Source organism: Salvelinus namaycush, chromosome 4, assembly GCF_016432855.1.
Source record: "Salvelinus namaycush isolate Seneca chromosome 4, SaNama_1.0, whole genome shotgun sequence".
NCBI classification, from domain to species: Eukaryota; Metazoa; Chordata; class Actinopteri; order Salmoniformes; family Salmonidae; genus Salvelinus; species Salvelinus namaycush.
Window position 1 is genome coordinate 17,801,676 of NC_052310.1, and position 18,759 is coordinate 17,820,434.

Below are 18,759 nucleotides of genomic sequence, written 5' to 3' on the forward strand. Positions count from 1 at the left end.
AATATATGTAATTTCCTGTATCTAGTGAGATCTTTACCATCTGGGCATGAGGGTCACTGCACACTACAGTACTGCATCTTGCAGTATGTATTGTGCACACATCATACATCCTGTATGAACTGTATACGTCATGTCACACACATTTTCAATTCATATAAAGGCAATGTATATGTAGCTGCTTTAAGATATGTTTATTAGGAAAATAAATGTACATAAATAATATTTAAATGTCAGTCGGTATTAATATACACAATTCCCCCGACAGTACCAATGTAATAGATCTTAAAATAAGACCTACAACAAATATCCCTGCGGTTTGTCTTTGTGGCTGTCCGTCAGAAGCTAGGTCCAATGAGCCAGGCTGATGGGTAGCCTCTGAAATTCTTACTCTACATGTCCATTGCAAAGACAAAGACTTCTCCATGGGCAATGGATGTGTTCAGAAGGGTGAACCGTGTTATATATCAATGTACTGTAATGTTTAACCCTCCTGAATAAGCCCCTGGGGACCGATGGCCTTTGACCTCTGGCGTAACCTTGAGGTCAGATCTCCACCACACAGTCTGGAGAGTTGGTTCTGATGGCATCAGAGATGACCTTTGCTCCCGACTCTCCGATGCCGTTCCCCTGCAAGCTGGAGGAGTGGAGGAGCATGCATTAAAGCCCGAGTGAGTGCACACTCAAGCACGCACGCACACACACACAGTCTTACACATACCTTTTTATATTCAAAATACAGTGCACACCAAACTGTGTATGAAAAGTCAGCAGGATACACTCACTTTATATAAGTTAGCTGGTGGTTTCCTTTCAGGGCTGTGGCGATGAATATGGCTCCATCCATTCCCAGAGAGTTCTCCTGCAGACTGCACACACATTACATGCATCAAAAGGCGCATGTAGAATCCAACATGAGGTCTAAGGCACAACTAGACAAAAACACTCAAAAACAAGACCGCAAGTTCATTTGGAAGTAATGTATTGTGGCAGCACTCTGAAATTGCTATCTGAGGGAACTGAATGTACCGGTGTATACGTGTGTGTGGTTGTCTGTCTTTGAATGTCTGCATCAAACACTTTCTACTCGAGCCTTTCGTGTGATGTTTCTCTCTCTCTGACTCAGTGCTTGGATAAACTAAGCACAATAACGAAAATATACCCACGCACAATTACTATATACACTCCCCTACGTATTTATTTGGACAGCCAAGATCAAATGTTTAATTTGACTCTATCCTCCAGCAATTTGGATAAACGGATTCATTTGTTTAGTATGAGGCGACAGTACAGAAACGCACCTTTTATTTGTGGGTATTTTCATACCTGTTTTACCATTCACGAATGAAAGCACTTTATGTATTTAGTCCCCCCATTTGACGGTGTCATAAGTATCTGGACAAATTCCCTTATAGTGCATTACATTTTGTCAAACATTTAGTATTTGGTCCCATATTCTTAACATGCAATGACTACATCATGCTTGGAGCCAAATGGAATGTTTTAGCTTCACTGTCCAAATAAATACATATGGGAGTGCATATCAGTGTGAAACATAATTATGGAGTCCACTGGAAGCCAGAGAGAGGAAGTATGACTAATATCCCTTACTGAAACAGTTCAGGTGACTAAAGCTCGATAAATGTGTAGAATTACAATCAGCACAATCAAAGACGGGTACATAAATACAGTGCCTTCAGACATCCCTTGATTTTTTCCCCCACATTTTGTGGTGTTACAGCCTGAATTTAAAATGGATTCAATTTAGATTTTGTCACTGGCATACACACAATACCCCATGATGTCAAAGGTGAATTCTAATTTTCGAAATGTATTAAAAATTAAAAGCTGAAATGCCTTGAGTCAATAAGTATTTAACCCTTTTGTTATTTATTTAACTAGGCAAGTCAGTTAAGAACAAATTCTTATTTCCAATGACAGCCTAGGAACAGTGGGTTAACTGACTTGTTCAGGGGCAGAACAACAGATTTTTACCAGCTCGGGATTTGATCTAGCAACCTTCCGGTTACTAGTCCAACGCTCTAACCACTAGGGTACCTGCCGCCCATTAAGGCAAGCCTAAATAATTTCAGGAGTAAAAATGTGCCTCACAAGTCACATAATAAGTTGCAATAATAGTGTTTAACATGATGTTTGAATGACTACCTCATCTCTGTAGCCCACACATACAATTATCTGTAAGGTCCCTCAGTCGAGCAGTGAATTTCAAACACAGATTCAACCACAAAGACCAGGGAGGTTTTCCAATGCCTCGCAAAGAAGTACACCTATTGGTAGATGGGTAAAAAAAGCAGACATGGAATATCCCTTTGAGCATGGTGAAGTTATTGATTACACATTGCATGGTGTAGTCACTACAAAGTCACCCAGTCACTACAAAGATCCAGGCGTCCTTCCTAACTCAGTTGATGGAGAGGAAGGAAACCGCTCAGGGGTTTCACCATGAGGCCAATGGTGACTTTAAAACAGTTACAGAGTTTAATGGCTGTGATAGGAAAAAGCTGAGGGTGGATCAACAACATTGTAGTTACTCCACAATACTAACCTACATGACTGTACAGAATAAAAAATAATAAAAATATTACAAAACATTCATCCTGTTTGCAGTTTTGGGGTGGCAGGTAGCCTAGTGGTTAGAGGGTTGGGCCAGTAACAGAAAGGTTGCTGGATCAAATCCCCGAGCTGACAAGGTAAAAATCGGTCGTTCTGCCACTGAACAAGGCAGTTAACCCACTGTTCCCCGGTAGGCCGTCATTGTGAATTTGTTCTTAACTGACTTGCCTAGTTAAATATAACACATAAAAACTTTATTTCCTGAATACAAAGTGTTATTTTGGGGGGAAAATCCAACACATCACTGAGTACCACTTCATATTTTCATGGTGGCTTCATCATGTTATTGGTATGCTTGTCATCGGCAAGGACAAAGAAGATGATTTAACGGAATAGAGCTAAGCACATGCAAAATCCTAGAGGAAAACCTTGTTCAGTCTGCTTTCTACCAGACATTGGGAGACACATTCAACTTTCAGCAGGACAATAACCTAAAACACAAGGCCTAATATACACTGGAGTTGCTTACCAAGACGATATTAAATGTTCCTGGGTGGCCTAGTTACAGTTTTGAATTAAATAGTCTTGAAAATCTATGGCAAGACTCAAATGGCTGTCTAGCAATGATCACCAACCAACTTGACAGAGTTGACCAACCAACTTGACAAATGTAAATATTGTACAATCCAAGTGTGCAAAGCTCTTAGAGACTTACCCAGAAAGACTCACAGCTGTAATAGCTGAATACTTATGTAAATGATATTTCTGTATTTGATTTTCAATAAATTAGGAAAAATGTATAAAGCATGTTTTCACTTGGTCATTATGGGGTATTGTGTGTAGATGGGTGAGAGAGAAATACATTTTAATCCATTTGAATTCAGGCTGTTACACAACAAAATGTTGAATATTCCAAGGTGTATGAATACTTTCTGAAGGCACTGAGTTAGGAAATTGCTGTTGTATCCATTGTGCAATATATGTTACTTTGCAAAACAGATTGCCATGGTAACACTAGCCCACTGTAGTTCATGTTTAAAGCCACTAATGTTTTATGCCAGATCTATGGTTGCTAATGACAATACAGCCCTGGGGAGTGGAGTTGTTAACCACTGTGGTTTCCTCTGTGCTTGTGGCCAAACGTCTGATGGAAAAATTACGCAAAACAGAAATGCCTTGGTTACAGTCCTAAAGAAAATAATTTGGCTTGTCACGTAGTTAATAACTCAATATTTCGTAGAAAGATAAATGCTATTGTAGAAATGTGCAAGTGGGAATACAATTGCTAATGTTTATACATTACAAGGGCTCACTGGACCAAAAGGACTCACTTTAATGATTTGAGTGTTCGGTTTGTCTTCAGTGCATTAGCCAAAGCCTTGGCTCCCTCCATCCCTATGGAGTTCCCTCGTAGGCTGGAACGCAAATGAGAATGTGACAGAAAGGATACAAAGAACACTAAGTCTCTATATGGACCATTGGGAGGCTGGTGAAATCAGAGGGCAGGCTCGTGGTAATGGCTGGAATGGAATACATGGAATGGTAAATGTAGGGTTTAAATGTGTTTTAATACCATTTCATTCGTTCCATTTCAACCATTACTATGAGCTTATAGTGGACTGTGTTGGGACAAAAACATGTGAAGAAGAGATATAGATGAATGTGCCAACAGTGGCTGTCAAGAACAAACCACAAAGAGCGAGAAAGTGGGAGGGAAGGTGTGACCGAGTGAACAATTTCTAGCAAATGCAGCGGGTCAAGAGAATGAGAGTCAATTCGTTGGTATTATGCCACAAGGACACAGAAATAAAGAGGGAATGAGAGCGATTCAAGAAAATAAAACTCACTCCAGAGTGTGCAGGGTTTTGTTGACCATTAGAGCCTCGGCCATTGAGATGGCTCCACTCCTGCCTGCTGATACACCCTGGAGACTGTAGAGAGAACACACACGTGACCATACACACACACGTGACCGTACACACACGTGACCGTACACACACGTGCGACCACACACACACTCATTCTCCTCCATCAGTAGCATTTACAATGTGACAGAAATAAAGGCAACAAAGGTATTAGCTCAGTATTAAATAGCGATATGGGGCACTAACCACAATGTACAGAGAGACGCATTGGTCTTCAGGGCTCCTGCCAGAGCTACCACTCCTTCATCCCCAATGGCATTTTCCTGTAGACTACACACACACACACACACACACAGAGCCAGAGCAAAATCAGTCTCCACAGTCAATCAATTACATTTAACTGTTCTTTGATTTCTAGACTTGGGAATGGTACAGTTTCGTCTAACTACAGAGCCATAGGTAGAATGAAGTGGAGGGCTTCAGTGCTTACTCTAGTAGCTGCATGGTGGAGTTGGTGAGTAGAGCATGGGCCAAGGATTTAGTGGCTGTGCACTTGATGAAATTCCACTGGAGACTGGTAGACAGAGAGGGATATTTAGGTGAATTGAAATGTGTGTAAGCGCGTGTGTGTGTTGCCCGCATTCTCCAACAAATGTGGCAAGGTGTGGGTTGCTGCTGCAGCCAGCAATTAGGGTTGTTCCATCTCAGCAGGCATTCCCTTCACTTTGCAACAGTGTGTGTGTGTGTGTGCACAGATCTGACTGACTTACCGTAAAGTAGTAAGCGCTCGGTTGACCTTCACAGCTCCAGCTATGGCTTTCACCCCCTCATCGTGCAGCAGGTTGGCTGTAAGACTAAGACACACACACAGATATTGAATGCAAGAGCATCGGTGAGAAAGAAAATAAAAACAGAGGAAGGAAGCCAGAGAAACCTTCATCAATTCTGAATGACCCCAGCTCTAAACAGCCAACTTGTCAGTGCTCCTACTGTTAATACTGAACCCAGATGCCCCACTACGGCACGCCCTGGGTTAGAGACATTTCCCGACAGCTAGGTATTTCTGTGCCACCGTATGGCAGAGGAGAGTGGCCTTTACTGACAGGTGGTGGTGCGACTCACTCCAGGTGCCGGAGAGAGCTGTTCTCCTGCAGTGCCCTGGCCATATCCTTCGCCCCCTCCACCCCGATCGAGTTCTCACGCAGGCTAGCAGGGAGAGGGGAATGAAACAGTTATTACAAAGACAGAGCCCAGAAACAGCTAGTGTCCTAAAGATGTTATGGCAGTCTCTGCATAGCTTTTGTTCAGAGAGATGGTATAAAACGTTGAACACTAAGGAAAAACTAGGTTTCTTTTTACAACACTCAGACAGAGATTGAGTCACAAACAACTAGACGGGTTGTAAAGCTGAAATCTGTAGTTAGTGAATTTGCCACGTACGTTTGCGATATTACAACAACAAAAAGTTACTTTAAACAATGAACAGTTTTTTTTTTTTTGACATCATTTCACACGCAGTAGAACAGCAGAATATGTACTGCAACTTGTTTTTTTAACCACAATGCTCCTGTACTCTGTTTATTTAATCAACAAAACCAAAAAAAATAAAGGTGCTTTGGGGGGGGGGGGGGGCAAACAGTGGCGACGTTTCCCCCTTTACGGATTTCGGGTTTAAATGAACATATCCATTTTAATCAGCGACTGATTCAAATTTGGCTAAATGTGTGTAGTGCATCCTCTGGGCAATCAGTGATGAAAATGTACCCATTTTAAAGTGCCTGAGAGACAGATGTAGAGCAGCAACACTGGTGTTTAGGGAGAGACATGATAACCTGAGCAATCATAGTTGAAGTAAGCCATAATGACATACAATGAAACTGATGAATGTTTCCTCAGTCATTATACTCATTGTGACTTAATTGATGTGAGCAGAATTTCCATTAGCTCCAGTACTCACTTCAGACAGATGAGTCCACGGTTCAACCGCAGAGCCTTGGTTAACGCAGTCATCCCTTTGTTACTGATGGAGTTACTCTGCAGGCTGAAAATGGACATAGAATAATTAATTGACCCTTTAGAACCTACCAATCGGTTCTTCTATTTTGTTATATTTCTATGGTGTTCTTGGTAGCCTAGTGCTTTTTGTGGTTGTAACTGGAACTGTACGTATTGGAAACGTTTTTATGGCAGGCTGGCATTTCTTAACTGATTACGTGGGTCGAATTTGATCCACAGACGTGTATTGTGCCATATCACAATGTGTTGCTGAACTCATGAGCCTATTGATTTTCCATGTTTGAATCAGGCCTCTAGGTCTATCTATTTGTCATGACAGCTGTGCATGGCACATAGGCTGTTTATAATAGGTGAATTACCTATCTTATCTATCTTGTTGCCTATATCATCATTAAATATATATACATTTCAAATGCCCCCTTAGTCACTTTAACCTGGCCTGCAGTAAACTAATCACGATATAACCAGCATAAGGAAAATGTGTCAGAAAACAATGTCGCCATGACAACTGCCACTGCTTCAAACCATGTTAGATAAACAGATGGCTTATGTCATCTAGGTCAAATGGGTGCTTGTGAATGTGTTTGTATTCGAGTCTAAGGGGAATATGAAACATTTAAAGTTTATGTCAAGTGGAGGAGGTGCATTGCAGTCATGTCAGGTGATGTCATGTAGTGAGGGCAGGACACTGACTGCAGCGAGTGGAGGCTGTGGTTGACGGTCAGGGCCTGGGCCAGGGCTGCAGTGCCTTTGTCCCCCAGCTGGTTACTGCTCAGACTGCAGACCCATAAAGAAACAGAAAACACATTTCAGAAAGCCGTAAGGGTGCATTATTCCGGGCCTTTATACTGTCAATACTGGAAGTCAGTGGTAACCAGGTAACTAAGCAGGTATTCTTGCACTATTGAGAGCACGTCAAATGTGTATATATCAGTCGATTCTGATATGTACAACAGTTCTATAACAGTCAATAGTTTACTGTTTGATGGAACATGACATTGATTTTCTTATGCTCCTAGACGGTCAGACAATGAATCTGTCAACACGTTTTGGTGACATATATTTCATAGAATGTTGAGATAGACATCTTGTAGTATGAACCACTGATAATGATGACAAAGTTCTTACATTAGTTCTGTAAGTGTCCGGTTTGTCTTTAGCGCTTCTGCAATCCTCCTGGCTCCATCTGCTCCAATACAATTCTTCTGTACACTGGGAGCACAATGTTGACATGTTTCAGCGTACACACACACAAGACACATGCTCACCTGCTGACCTCGAAAAGTTGACTGGTCACTTATAAACACACACACACGGATGGTCGGTAGGACTCACTTCAGCGAGACAAGTTTGCGGTTGGACAGCAGCACCTCAGCCAGGGCCCGAGCGCCCTCCTCCTCAATGAGATTATTTTGGAAACTGCAGAACCGGGAGAAAATGAAAACAAACCAAAATGATATGTCATATTTCACTGGCATTGGTAAAAATAATCAAATGGCGATAACTACTGAGATCAAATGTCAGAGTCGAAAATCATATACAGTGTCTAATGAAAGTCTTCACACCTGTTGCACATTTTGCCTCCGTATATTTAAATCTAAAAAGGGATCACATTTGATTTCTTTCCTACTGATCTACACAGCCTACTACACATTTGTCAAAGTGCAAGAAAAAAATATAGAAATGTTCTAAAAACAAAGATGTCTAACAGTTAATACTTATTTGAAGCACCTTTTGGCAGCAATTACAGCTGTGAATCATGTTGAATAAGAACATATATCCATTGTTTTGGAAAAACTGCTCAAGCTCAGTCAATTTAGTTGGGGATTATTGATGGCCAGCAATATTCAAGACTTAATGATCTCAGATTTTATTTTACAGATTTACGTCAGCACCAAGACTAGGCCACTCAACACCTCTTGGAAACCCATTCTGGTGTGTCTTTAGTCTTAAAATGTGTTTAATTTTCCCACTGAAAAATAAAACAATCCCAGTGTTAGGTCTTAAAAGACTGAGGCAGGTTTTCCTCCATGTTTTTACCTGGGCATTTGCCAGTTTTGTATTTATTTTGGTCCCAACCAAACTCGGCAGTCCCTGCCAGGACAAGCGCACCTATACCATGGCATTGACACCACAATTCTTAAAAATGTAGAGGGTTTACTCTATGAGGTGTTGGATTTGCCCTAAACTTTACATCAAATTCTTATCCATGTTGTCTTGAAGTATTACTTAAGAGCCTTGTTGCAAACAAGAGGGATGATTTGGAATGGATTTTTTTTAGCACAGGTTTCCTTCTTTTCACTCTGTCATATAGGTCAGTAATGTGGAGTGAATTCAGTGCTGTTGATCTATGCACAGTTTTCTCTCAGCTTAGCCAATGAACTTTGTGGCTGTTTTTAAAATATTCTTTTTTAGTGATATCCATGAGCAGTTTCAATTCTCTTAGGAAGGACGGCCAGATCCTCACAGTACCAGGGTGATATGATACACCATCCGTAATGTATAACCTACTTGACCATACTCAAAAGGATATTCAGTGTCTTGGAATTATTTTGTAACCTCCCCTGATATGTGTCTGTCTAAAAATGTATCACTGACATGTTTTTAAAGCAAATTTTCAGCTCTGAGGTTCAATCATTGTTTGAAATTCACTGTCCAACTGAGGGACTTTACAGAGACAGGGGAAGTTGTTCTTAACTCATCGTTAAGAACTTGTTAAGATGTGCCACAGCAAGTGGTGGGAAGAATTCTTATTCTTTTTAAAATTATTTCTTGCAAATTTCTGTAATTTGTCTTACATTTTGAAAACTCTGAAGTAGTTTATGTAGATCTGTAGGAATTTCTTTTTAATTTAATCCTTTTTAGATTTAAATTTAAGGCACCAACTGCACAAGGGGTGTAAAGACTTTCACTAGGCATTGTGGGGCGGCAAGTAGCCTCGTGGTTAGAGCGTTGGACTAGTAGCCGAAAGGTTGCAAGATCGAATCCCCAAGCTGACAAGGTAAACATGTCGTTCTGCCCCTGAACAAGGCAGTTAACCCACTGTTCCTAGGCCGTCATTGAAAATAAGAATTTGTTCTTAACTGACTTGTTTAGTTAAATAAAGGTAAAATAAAATTGTAGTTACTCACTTGATGGACACCAGGACCTGATTCATTTTGAGGGCTTCTGCTAGAAACTTGGCGCCTTTAGATCCAATGTTGTTGCTACGGAGACTAAGCCACAAAAAACTTATGCTTAACCAAAGGAGAACTTAGTTTAATTTCACAATCTTTAGTTACCACTTTCATACTTATTATATATCCAACAGGTGGGTTTCTTTTCTCACTCATTAGAAGATGTTCTCAGATTACTGTTAAATGACTGGAACATTGTCATGAACAAACAAACATCTGCCATTCATTTGGATGTAATCAGACACAAATTGGTCTCACTCACTCAAGCGTAATTAGCGTCCGGTTAACCAGTAGTGCTCGACTCAGGGCCTTGGCCCCTTTGTTGCTGATAGCGTTCTCTGCCAGACTGAATATACGAGAAGTTACATAAGAAAGACCATCATAATACATCATTATACAATACTGGGCATACCAATTTGCATGTATGACCTCGGTGAATATCATGAACAGTGTTATGTAACTGTAAAGAAAATGTTCAATCGCAATAAAAGCATTGCAATGAACCTGCATGAGAGCTGAAATGTCCTCAATGCTAAATGTCTGATGTCATTATTTAATGGTTGTGTAAACATGGTCATCTCCTTGAAATTAAGCATTACCAGAATATGTGAAGGACCTGAGGTCCCAGGGTTCTAAACTGGTTAAGAGAGGCTACTTATAGGATGTAGGCTGCTTAGTTTTGGGCTATTCCCCCCCCCCACACATAGTGAGGGGGTTCTAGTAATTTTATAGAATCCCCATCGCAAAGAAATGAATGGCTCCTGACCTTATCTTCTGAAGGTGGCAGTCCTTTGCACTCAGTAAGCTTCCCAGCAGTTCCATGACATCATCTTTAAAATGGTTATTTTCCAATCTGCAAAATGTTAAGATACAGCATCCTTAGTATGAATGTCAATACACTGTCCTAGGGAATTGGAAATGATATTTAAAGTTTAGCCATAAATGTCACAACATATGGAAGGTTCTGCCTCTGACCTTAATTATTTTCCTATGTCCCCACATCTTTTATTCCCCTTATCTGAAATGGTTGCACTTTGGAGTAAAGGAGGATATTTTCAGGGATGGGGAGGGGCTTTGTTGAGATGAGGGGGTTATCTGAGATGGGAAGGAGCTTATATGAGATGTGGAGGAGCTTACCTAAAATGTGGAAGGGTTTGTTTGAGATGGGGAGGCGACACCATTAGACAGGGAGCTGAGATAGGGTCTGCTCTAACTAACCTGAGATGGCTGCAGTAGAGCAGCTGAGGCAGCAGGCTTTTGACAGTGGAGTAGTCCAGACATGCCGACAGGTTGGTCTCCTCGCTGCACTCTGGAGACACCTGTAGCAGGTAGGCTAGCGCTGTGCAGTGTGTCCGTGTCAGCTTCCATCCCAGACCGCCACAGCGCAGGTCCTCCTCCACGCTGCGTAGCACCTCTGTGTGCTGCAGCTCCTGCAGGCAGTAGGCCACGTTCACTGAGCGTAGTGACACCACAGCACCACCGCTGCCCAGGAGGTCCTGCAGAAGCCCAGCCGCCCAAACCCTTTGGCCCCCATCGTCCTTCCCCAGGGCCAGCAGGCCTGCCAGCGGCCGCACTGCTGCTGGACACAGCAACCCCGCCAGGAACCGCACAAACACGTCCAGGTGACCATCCTCTGCCTGCTGGGACCGCTGCAGGGCGCTCCTGAAGTGGTTCTGGAAGCCGATCTTGGGCCAGGACATGGCACTCTCGGTGAACAGGTCAAAGATGGCACGTTTGGAGCAGATGTGGTAGTATGTGGCTGCTAAGAACTCCTGCACAGTCAGGTGGGTGAAGCGGTAGGCCACACAATTCGGGGAATCCTCGCGGATCAGTACTCCAGTTCCGAGGCCACCCTGGGTGGATGGAAGGTCTACTCCATAGGCCCTCATGTCCTGCTCACTGAAGGTGTATTTGTGCTTCAGAAGTCCGTAGAAGGCCAGTCGGCCCAGACTTCCCAGCAGCTTGCGGTTGTTTCCGTTAAGCTGGTCCATCTTGATAGGCTCTCTGCCTCTGGGCTCACCTGCTTCGGCTCTCATAGCGCAGAAGTGGGAGTAGAGTTCAGTGCAGGTCCTGGGAAGACCCTCCTGCCAGCCACTCTCCAACAGGTACCCAAAGGTAACCGCCACTATCCAGCAAATGCAAGGCATGTAAGACATCACCATGAAGATCTTGTTGGACTCCAAGTGAGTCCATATCTGACTGGCAGTATCTCCCTTAGGGAAGTTGTGGCTCAGGAACAGCCGGATTTCCTTCGGGCTGAATCCGGGGATCTCGGTCAACCTGTCCACTAGTCCCCCAGGAATCAACGAGGCCACCGCCGGCCTGGAGGTCACCCATACCGCTGCTTCAGGGAGCAGGTTGCCCCGGATGATGTTGGTGACCAAGTCGTCCACCGACACCTCCTTCTTGGGGTCTGTGCAGGGCACAGTCTCCGAGAAGTCCAGAGGACAACGGAACTCATCCAGACCGTCGAAGATCAGCAATGTCCGACATGTACCACTCAGCACCAGGCTGGGGTCCGTCATGTGAGGGAAGGCCCGCTTCACCAGTCTTTCGGCCGACAGCTTCTCCCCAGTGTTCAGCTCCCAGAAGGCAAAGGGCAAGACAAAACTCACGTCCGTGCAGATCTCGCCTCTGCTCCAAAGGCGTACAAAATGTCCCACAAGGGTGCTCTTGCCGATGCCGGCCACTCCCACGGTGAGGGAGACCCTGGGGGGCAGGCTGACCCGTGTGAGGGGCTCCAGTAGTTTGGCCAGGGCCAGCTGTCTGACGTGGTGTCTCCGCGCCCCACGGGTGGCCTCCACCTGCATGAGGTCGTGCTCCTTCTGCTGGAGGTCCGAGAGGCCGTCGACCAGGAGCAAGATTCTGGAGGAGGAGAATTCTGGGCTACAGGGGCCAGGGTAGAGGCTGTCACTTGGTGTGGGATACTGCAACAGAAGAGCCTCCTTGTGCTCCTGAACCATGAGGTCTGCAGTGAGAGGAGAATCAAATCACAGACAATGATAGCTTATAGTAGTTTCAGAGAGGGGTGTATACCAATACAATTACCAACAATAGATAGCTTTATCACTATCTGGATCTGAACAACTTGCAGAAGGCAGATGACAATCCTACACACAACACACTCTAGCCTATAAACTAGATGCCAACCAATAGGCTCCTCCTCCTCACCGTGCATCGTGATAAGCCGGTACATCTGGGAGTCAGAGTTCTCAAGGAAGGCCTGGAGAGCGTTGGAGCCCTGGGGGTCCATGCTGGCCAGGATGGAGGTGAGGGTGCCCACCCGATCCTGCAGCTGCCCCCCAGCCTGTACCTGTGCCTCCTCACCCTGGCTCAGCAGCTCCAGCTTCCTCATGTGGGACAGCGCCCCCTCCAGGAGGGGAGTGGTAATGAAACGCTGCAGATGCCCCTGATGTTTCTGGATCCAGCCCACATCTAGGCCACAAGAGACAGAGACGAATATATTCAGAGCTCTGAACTCTGATTAGAACTCTCTATGTGCAATTTGCACTTTTGACTTTGAGTAAATCATGGATTTATGTTAATGTTGATTGGTGTGAACTCTTCAAGTTATGTGTACATATCGTCAGTTAGAATTTGGTCTAGCGTTACTCATGGGCAACAAAAACAAATTTATTTTGATGGCAGATGTCTGGTACAACTTACCCTAACGTAGCATGCGTAAAAATACGCCAGAACAGAGTTCCTACATCCGGTTTTCAGCGGTAAAGGAAGCTAGGTTGAATTAGCTGTATCCCTGAAAACCGGATGCATCCAGTTGTTGGCAACTTGTCTAAACCTGCTTTTATGTACAGCTCTTTCATCGATTGAGGAAATTATCAAAGAAGGACATTAAGTGCAGCTCATAATGGCAACAACAATGGCTTTTACCTTCCATCTCTCCCTTGGTGGAAGTTGAGGTGGGGGTAGACTGGAGGTCAACATAGCAGTCCTCTTGCCATGCGATACGCTTGTTTCTGTCCAGAATAGAATTGTAATGGGTGTTTCTTTCCATGGAGCTGTTGCTTGTTCCTGCCTAAAGATATGCCTGTCCACCTTTCTCCATCTCCGATTACTCTTGAACACAAAAAGGAAAAGCATGTCTCACCTCAGGGCACAGAAACGTGACATGTTGTGATTGAAGCCTTCTTCATTGTCAGTACAGTAACACCCTTGCCTATCACTGACTTTGCCCTCACCTGATTGGAGTGTCCAAGGGCTCATACGAACAGTGTATGATAATTGTGCCAATCGTCAGGGGCCTCCTTTATAACAGTTGTGTAAATTTCACACAACATTTCTGTGTGCACCATTTCTGAAAAGTCTGTGCACGAAAATATTGAAATGTATCAACTTGGCACACGCATGTTTCTAGTTATAAATCAAACCTGTCGTAAAACCGTGTGCATGTGAACGAGCATTGAAACTCCGGCTGGAAACCCCCTCCATTCACCTTTCATGGTGACAATAATGCACTTTATTTGCTGCATAATTTGGAACTATTTGTAATTAGGTCACGGCAGTTTCTAAAAATATATATATTTTTAAATTGCCTTTAGAGGTGTTGGCCGAATGTTTTAATAACTAAATCATGTTTTTACTTTTTCAAACTAAACATGCATGCTGCAGCGAGTCCCTGTCTGCGCATTCTGCAAGATTGAATGCATATTCAAAGCTATTTAAAAGTAGACTGCTGCAGCCCACAATTCTATTCAAAAGACGAGTTGTTTTTCAATATAAACAACAGATTCACGTGGTGTGCAGCTTCCACAAGTTGTCTGAAAATACGAAAATGGTGGTGGAAAATTGTGTTTTATTAAGACGGTACACATATTTTCCCAATTTCCCCCCCCCCCCACAGACTAGCCATTAAATTGAGTAAAGGAGGAAATTGATGCCTTTGCAGCCTGAATGAAGGATGTTTTATGTACGAACCGCTCGATGGGGGACACGAGCGTGCTGCAAGTTGAGGAAATTTAAGTCGGACGTAAGAAGACAAATGACGTAAAGGTATAATATCGCAATCTTGAGACCAGTTGAGCTGTACAGTAGCCTACCCATACTGTCAAATAGTTTGACGTAAGCTACTGGTCTATTTACTGTGATGGCAGATTGTTTGAATCTTTTACAGTAATGTATGCTGTATCTGGCAAAAGGCTGTGTCCGTTTCTGAAAGAGAGAACAATGGCAAATTGTTTTGGACCAACAATGTTTTGCATCTACTGTTTCCCCAACCTAAATACACTGAGTAAAATATGAATGCAACATGCAACAATTTCAAAGATTTTACTGAGTTACAGTTCATATAAAGAAATCAGTCAATTGAAATTAATTCATTAGGCCCTAATCTATGGATTTCACGTGACTGGGATTACAGATATGCATCTGTTGGTTACAGATACCTTTAAAAAACAGTAGGGGCGTGGATCAGAAAACCAGTCAGTATCTGGTGTGACCACCATTTGCCTCATGCAGCACAACACATCTCCTTCGCATAGAGTTGATCAGGCTATTATTGATTGTGGCCTGTGGAATGTTGTCCCACTCCTCTTCAATGGCTGTGCGAAGTTGCTGGATATTGGCGGGAACTGGAACCCGCTGTCATACACGAAGATCCAGAGCATCCCAAACATGCTCAATGGGTAACATGTCTGGTGAGTATGCAGGCCATGGAAGAACTGGGGCATTTTTAGCTTCCAGGAATTATGTACAGATCCTTGCAACATGGTGCCATGCATTATCATGCTGAAGCATTATGGTGATGGTGGTGGATGAATGGCATGATAATGGGCCTCAGGATCTCGTCACAGGAATCTCTGTGCATTCAAATTGCCATTGATAAAATGCAATTGTGTTTTGTTGTCCGTAGCTTATGCCTGCCCATACCATAACCCCACCACCACCATGGGGCACTCAGTTCACATTGACATCAACAAACTGCTCGCCACACAACGCCATACACGCTGTCTGCCATCTGCCCGGTACAGTTGAAACCATGATTCATCTGTGAAGAGCACACTTCTCCAGTGTGTTAGTGGCCATCGAAGGTGAGCATTTGCTCACTGAAGTCGGTTACAACACTGAACTGCAGTCAGGTCAAGACCCTGGTGAGGACGATGAGCACATAGCTGAGCTTCCCTGAGACGGTTTCTGACAGTTTGTGCAGAAATCCCCATCAAAATCAATCAGTTTAGGCTAGAGATATTTTGCATGGGCTCAATCCACTGCATCCGCCTATGTCGGCCTTCTGCGTCTGCATTGTTTGTCAGATCAGGAGACACACCGAAAATCTGTTCTCATGAAAACATCTGTAGCGTCTGAACCTACAAACTAATGTGACCCCGCAATGGAAAGGGGAGACCCTGACGATGTTGTTCTCTGTTTTGCTCTACAACCCACACAAATGTCACAGACTCACTTGAAGCTAACCCATACAAATTAATGGATGTATTATTATGCGTTGTATCACAACATATGTAATGTCTAGTCTATGAGACCTTAACCCTTTTAGCTAACTGTTCCCCTAACCCTTAAACCTAACCTTAACCCTTCCCCTAATATTAACCCTTTAACCTAACTCCTAACCTTAACCGCTAACCCCTAGTGTTAGCCACCTAGCCAACGTTAGCCACAACAAATTGGAAATCGTAACATATTCGTTTCACCAATTCATAACATTGCATGGATTGGAAATTCGTAACATATCATATGAAATGGAGGATGGGCATCGACAAATGAATACATACCATACGAAACAAAACATATACTAAATGGAATGACTCCGATTTACGTACAGAATAACACGAAATGCTCTGAGACCACGTTGCAAAAAGATATGCATTACGATTCTCAAGATTCTGTATGTGTTGCGATTCGATACTGTGATTTTTATTGCAATTCGATGTTCCAAACATATTGCTCACCATGTATCTGCAGCAGAAAGATGAGGAGAGCATCCGAGGAGAGCACCCTCCCCCCATCACTAGTACTTACAGTAGCATGTATACAAACTGTAGGCCTACTTCAATGGAAAAGATCAACTGTTAAATTTGACTGTATATTATAAACTGTGCTGACTATGGGATTGCAAAACTTGAAATACATATAGCCTATCTATTTACTACTACTAGGTCCAATTAAATGAGAGAGGTGCATGGTCATTTGATGTATGACTACTTCGGAAACATGAACCCAGGTGATGAAGGTGATGAATTTATTCTGCAATGGTTATGAAAATAAAATAAGTACGAAAAAGATTCCCGTTTTAGATACTAAAACATACTAACGGCTGCATTTCTGTTAATATGTTCTCCAGTTGACATTTTTTATGAATAAGCTTTATCATAACCCTCATTTGCACAAAACAATTGCCAGGTTGCAATACAATATTTCAATCACTAACAGAGATGTGTGTACGCATGGAGGTCTAAAGTTTGTGGGAAGATGAGCACATTCTCATGTCAAGGTATACTTTTATAAATGCCAACTTTTTGGGAGTATGTTTTGTATGTACACATGGTTTATAAATAAGGCCCCAGGTGCTTTCCTTGTGCAAGCAAGGGGTAATGCCCATTCAATGTATTGAATTAAAAATTGCAATATGGTGAATTCAATTCACCATATTGCAATAAAGAGTTACATAATGTCTGGTCGGTGATGATGGTTGCAGAAAAGACGTTCCTAAAATGTGAAGACCAATAAATGAGAAGAAGTTTAAGAGAAGAGTTTAAACGGTGTCTGTCAACGTATGACAACAAGCGAAGGCTCTATAAGAGGAGATTGAGAAGAGGTCCAAGCGCTGCAGCTCGAACAACTACAAAGTAACAACCATCAGCAGTTTTGGAATGAAATCAATAAGATGGGTCCGGAAAAAATGATTGATGAAAATCCCTATGGAAATCATACTGGAAAATGGTGAACTTGAACATAGGATGAATTGTGTATTATAGAACTGGGAGAATGACTTTGCTAACCTATTTTCAGGCAGCAATATCCCATCTGTGTTTGATATTGACTTCTTAAATTATACTTGTAACTTCAAAAATGGGTTGCACAAATGGGAATTAATAAGGCTGGATTCACCTCAAATCAATTCCTGGATGCAAAATTGTCTATGGAGGAAGTTAGGAAGGCTGTTGGGGAAAGCTAAAAAGCAACAGGGAAAAAAGGCAACATGAATAGCGGAGCTTCCAGATTTGGACATAAAATGTGTCTATTCCCAAATGTGTTTTGAAAATGTTATCATCCCATCAACTTAGTACACATTTCTCATCAAACCAATCCCAAAGTCATCAACAAATGATCCACGGGTCCCACTAAATTACAGAGGCATCAGCCTTATAAGCACAGCCTACAAGTTATATTCTGGGATCTTAAACAGTCTGACTTTGGAAACGTCAGGTTTGCTTGTAAATCACATCTACACCGTATCCACTGTGATTAGAGCCAGACTACAAGAATGCAAACCTACATATGCATGTTTTGCTGATTTCAAAAAGGCCTTTGATTGGGTAAATATAGATCTATTTGCTTTCAAACTTATATTAGCTGGGATGTATGATACAATTAAAGCCCTATATAGGGGGTGGTAGGTAGCCTGGCGGTTAGGAGTGTTGGGCCAGTAACCGAAAGGTTGTTGGATCAAATCCCCGAGCTGACAAGGTAAAAATATGTTGCTCTGAGCAAGGCAGCTACCCCACAGGGCGCTGAAGACGTGGATGTCGATTAAGGCAGCCCTTTAAGCCCTTTGGGTTAAATGCAGAAGATGCATTCAGTTGTACAACTGACTAGGTATCCTCTTTCCCTAGTGCTCCAATTGCCTGTGTACAGGTAAATGAGCTGAAGACCAGATTGTTTCCCACTCCATTTGGGTTTAGAGGGAAACAAGAAAATCAAAGGTCCTTGTGTGCAGATTTGAGAACCAGGATACTGCCTTAGGCAATTAAAGTAGGTAGATTAAATGCCATAGATGAAGAAGAGTGACTATGCACTGTATTTGATTTAGGAGAGGTCAAGAAAAAGCAGCACTTTATTTCACTGTACTTTATATGATTACATAAGAGTAACCTAGTTTAATAAAATTATATGATAATTGTATTTTGCTACAGTGAAATATAGTGTTTTATAAGCCA

General features: G+C 42.7%; 1 protein-coding gene across 1 annotated transcript; it reads right to left on the reverse strand.

The window, feature by feature from the left end:
- Positions 1–195: 195 nt before the first annotated feature.
- nlrc3 (NLR family, CARD domain containing 3) lies at positions 196–13,699 on the reverse strand. Its single transcript, XM_038990391.1, has 18 exons — positions 13,520–13,699; positions 12,800–13,063; positions 10,847–12,596; positions 10,395–10,481; positions 9,891–9,974; positions 9,584–9,667; positions 7,788–7,871; positions 7,581–7,664; positions 7,146–7,229; positions 6,394–6,477; positions 5,559–5,642; positions 5,207–5,290; positions 4,927–5,010; positions 4,683–4,766; positions 4,419–4,502; positions 3,903–3,986; positions 783–866; positions 196–634 (listed from the first exon to the last, which is right to left on the reverse strand). Exons 1-18 carry the CDS (start codon positions 13,641–13,643, stop codon positions 544–546), a joined length of 3,408 nt encoding a protein of 1,135 aa, XP_038846319.1. The 5' UTR covers positions 13,644–13,699; the 3' UTR covers positions 196–543.
- Positions 13,700–18,759: the final 5,060 nt, after the last annotated feature.

What these genes read in the sequence shown, in the direction of transcription:
- nlrc3 (XM_038990391.1), bottom strand. Translation starts at nt 13,643, where the DNA reads ATGGAAAGAAACACCCATTACAATTCTATTCTGGACAGAAACAAGCGT. An exon ending in CCGGCTTATCACGATGCACG is followed by an intron (nt 12,597 to 12,799) that starts GTGAGGAGGAGG and finishes CTCTCACTGCAG; the next exon opens with ACCTCATGGTTCAGGAGCAC. An exon ending in CGCAAACTTGTCTCGCTGAA is followed by an intron (nt 7,665 to 7,787) that starts GTGAGTCCTACC and finishes TTGTGCTCCCAG; the next exon opens with TGTACAGAAGAATTGTATTG.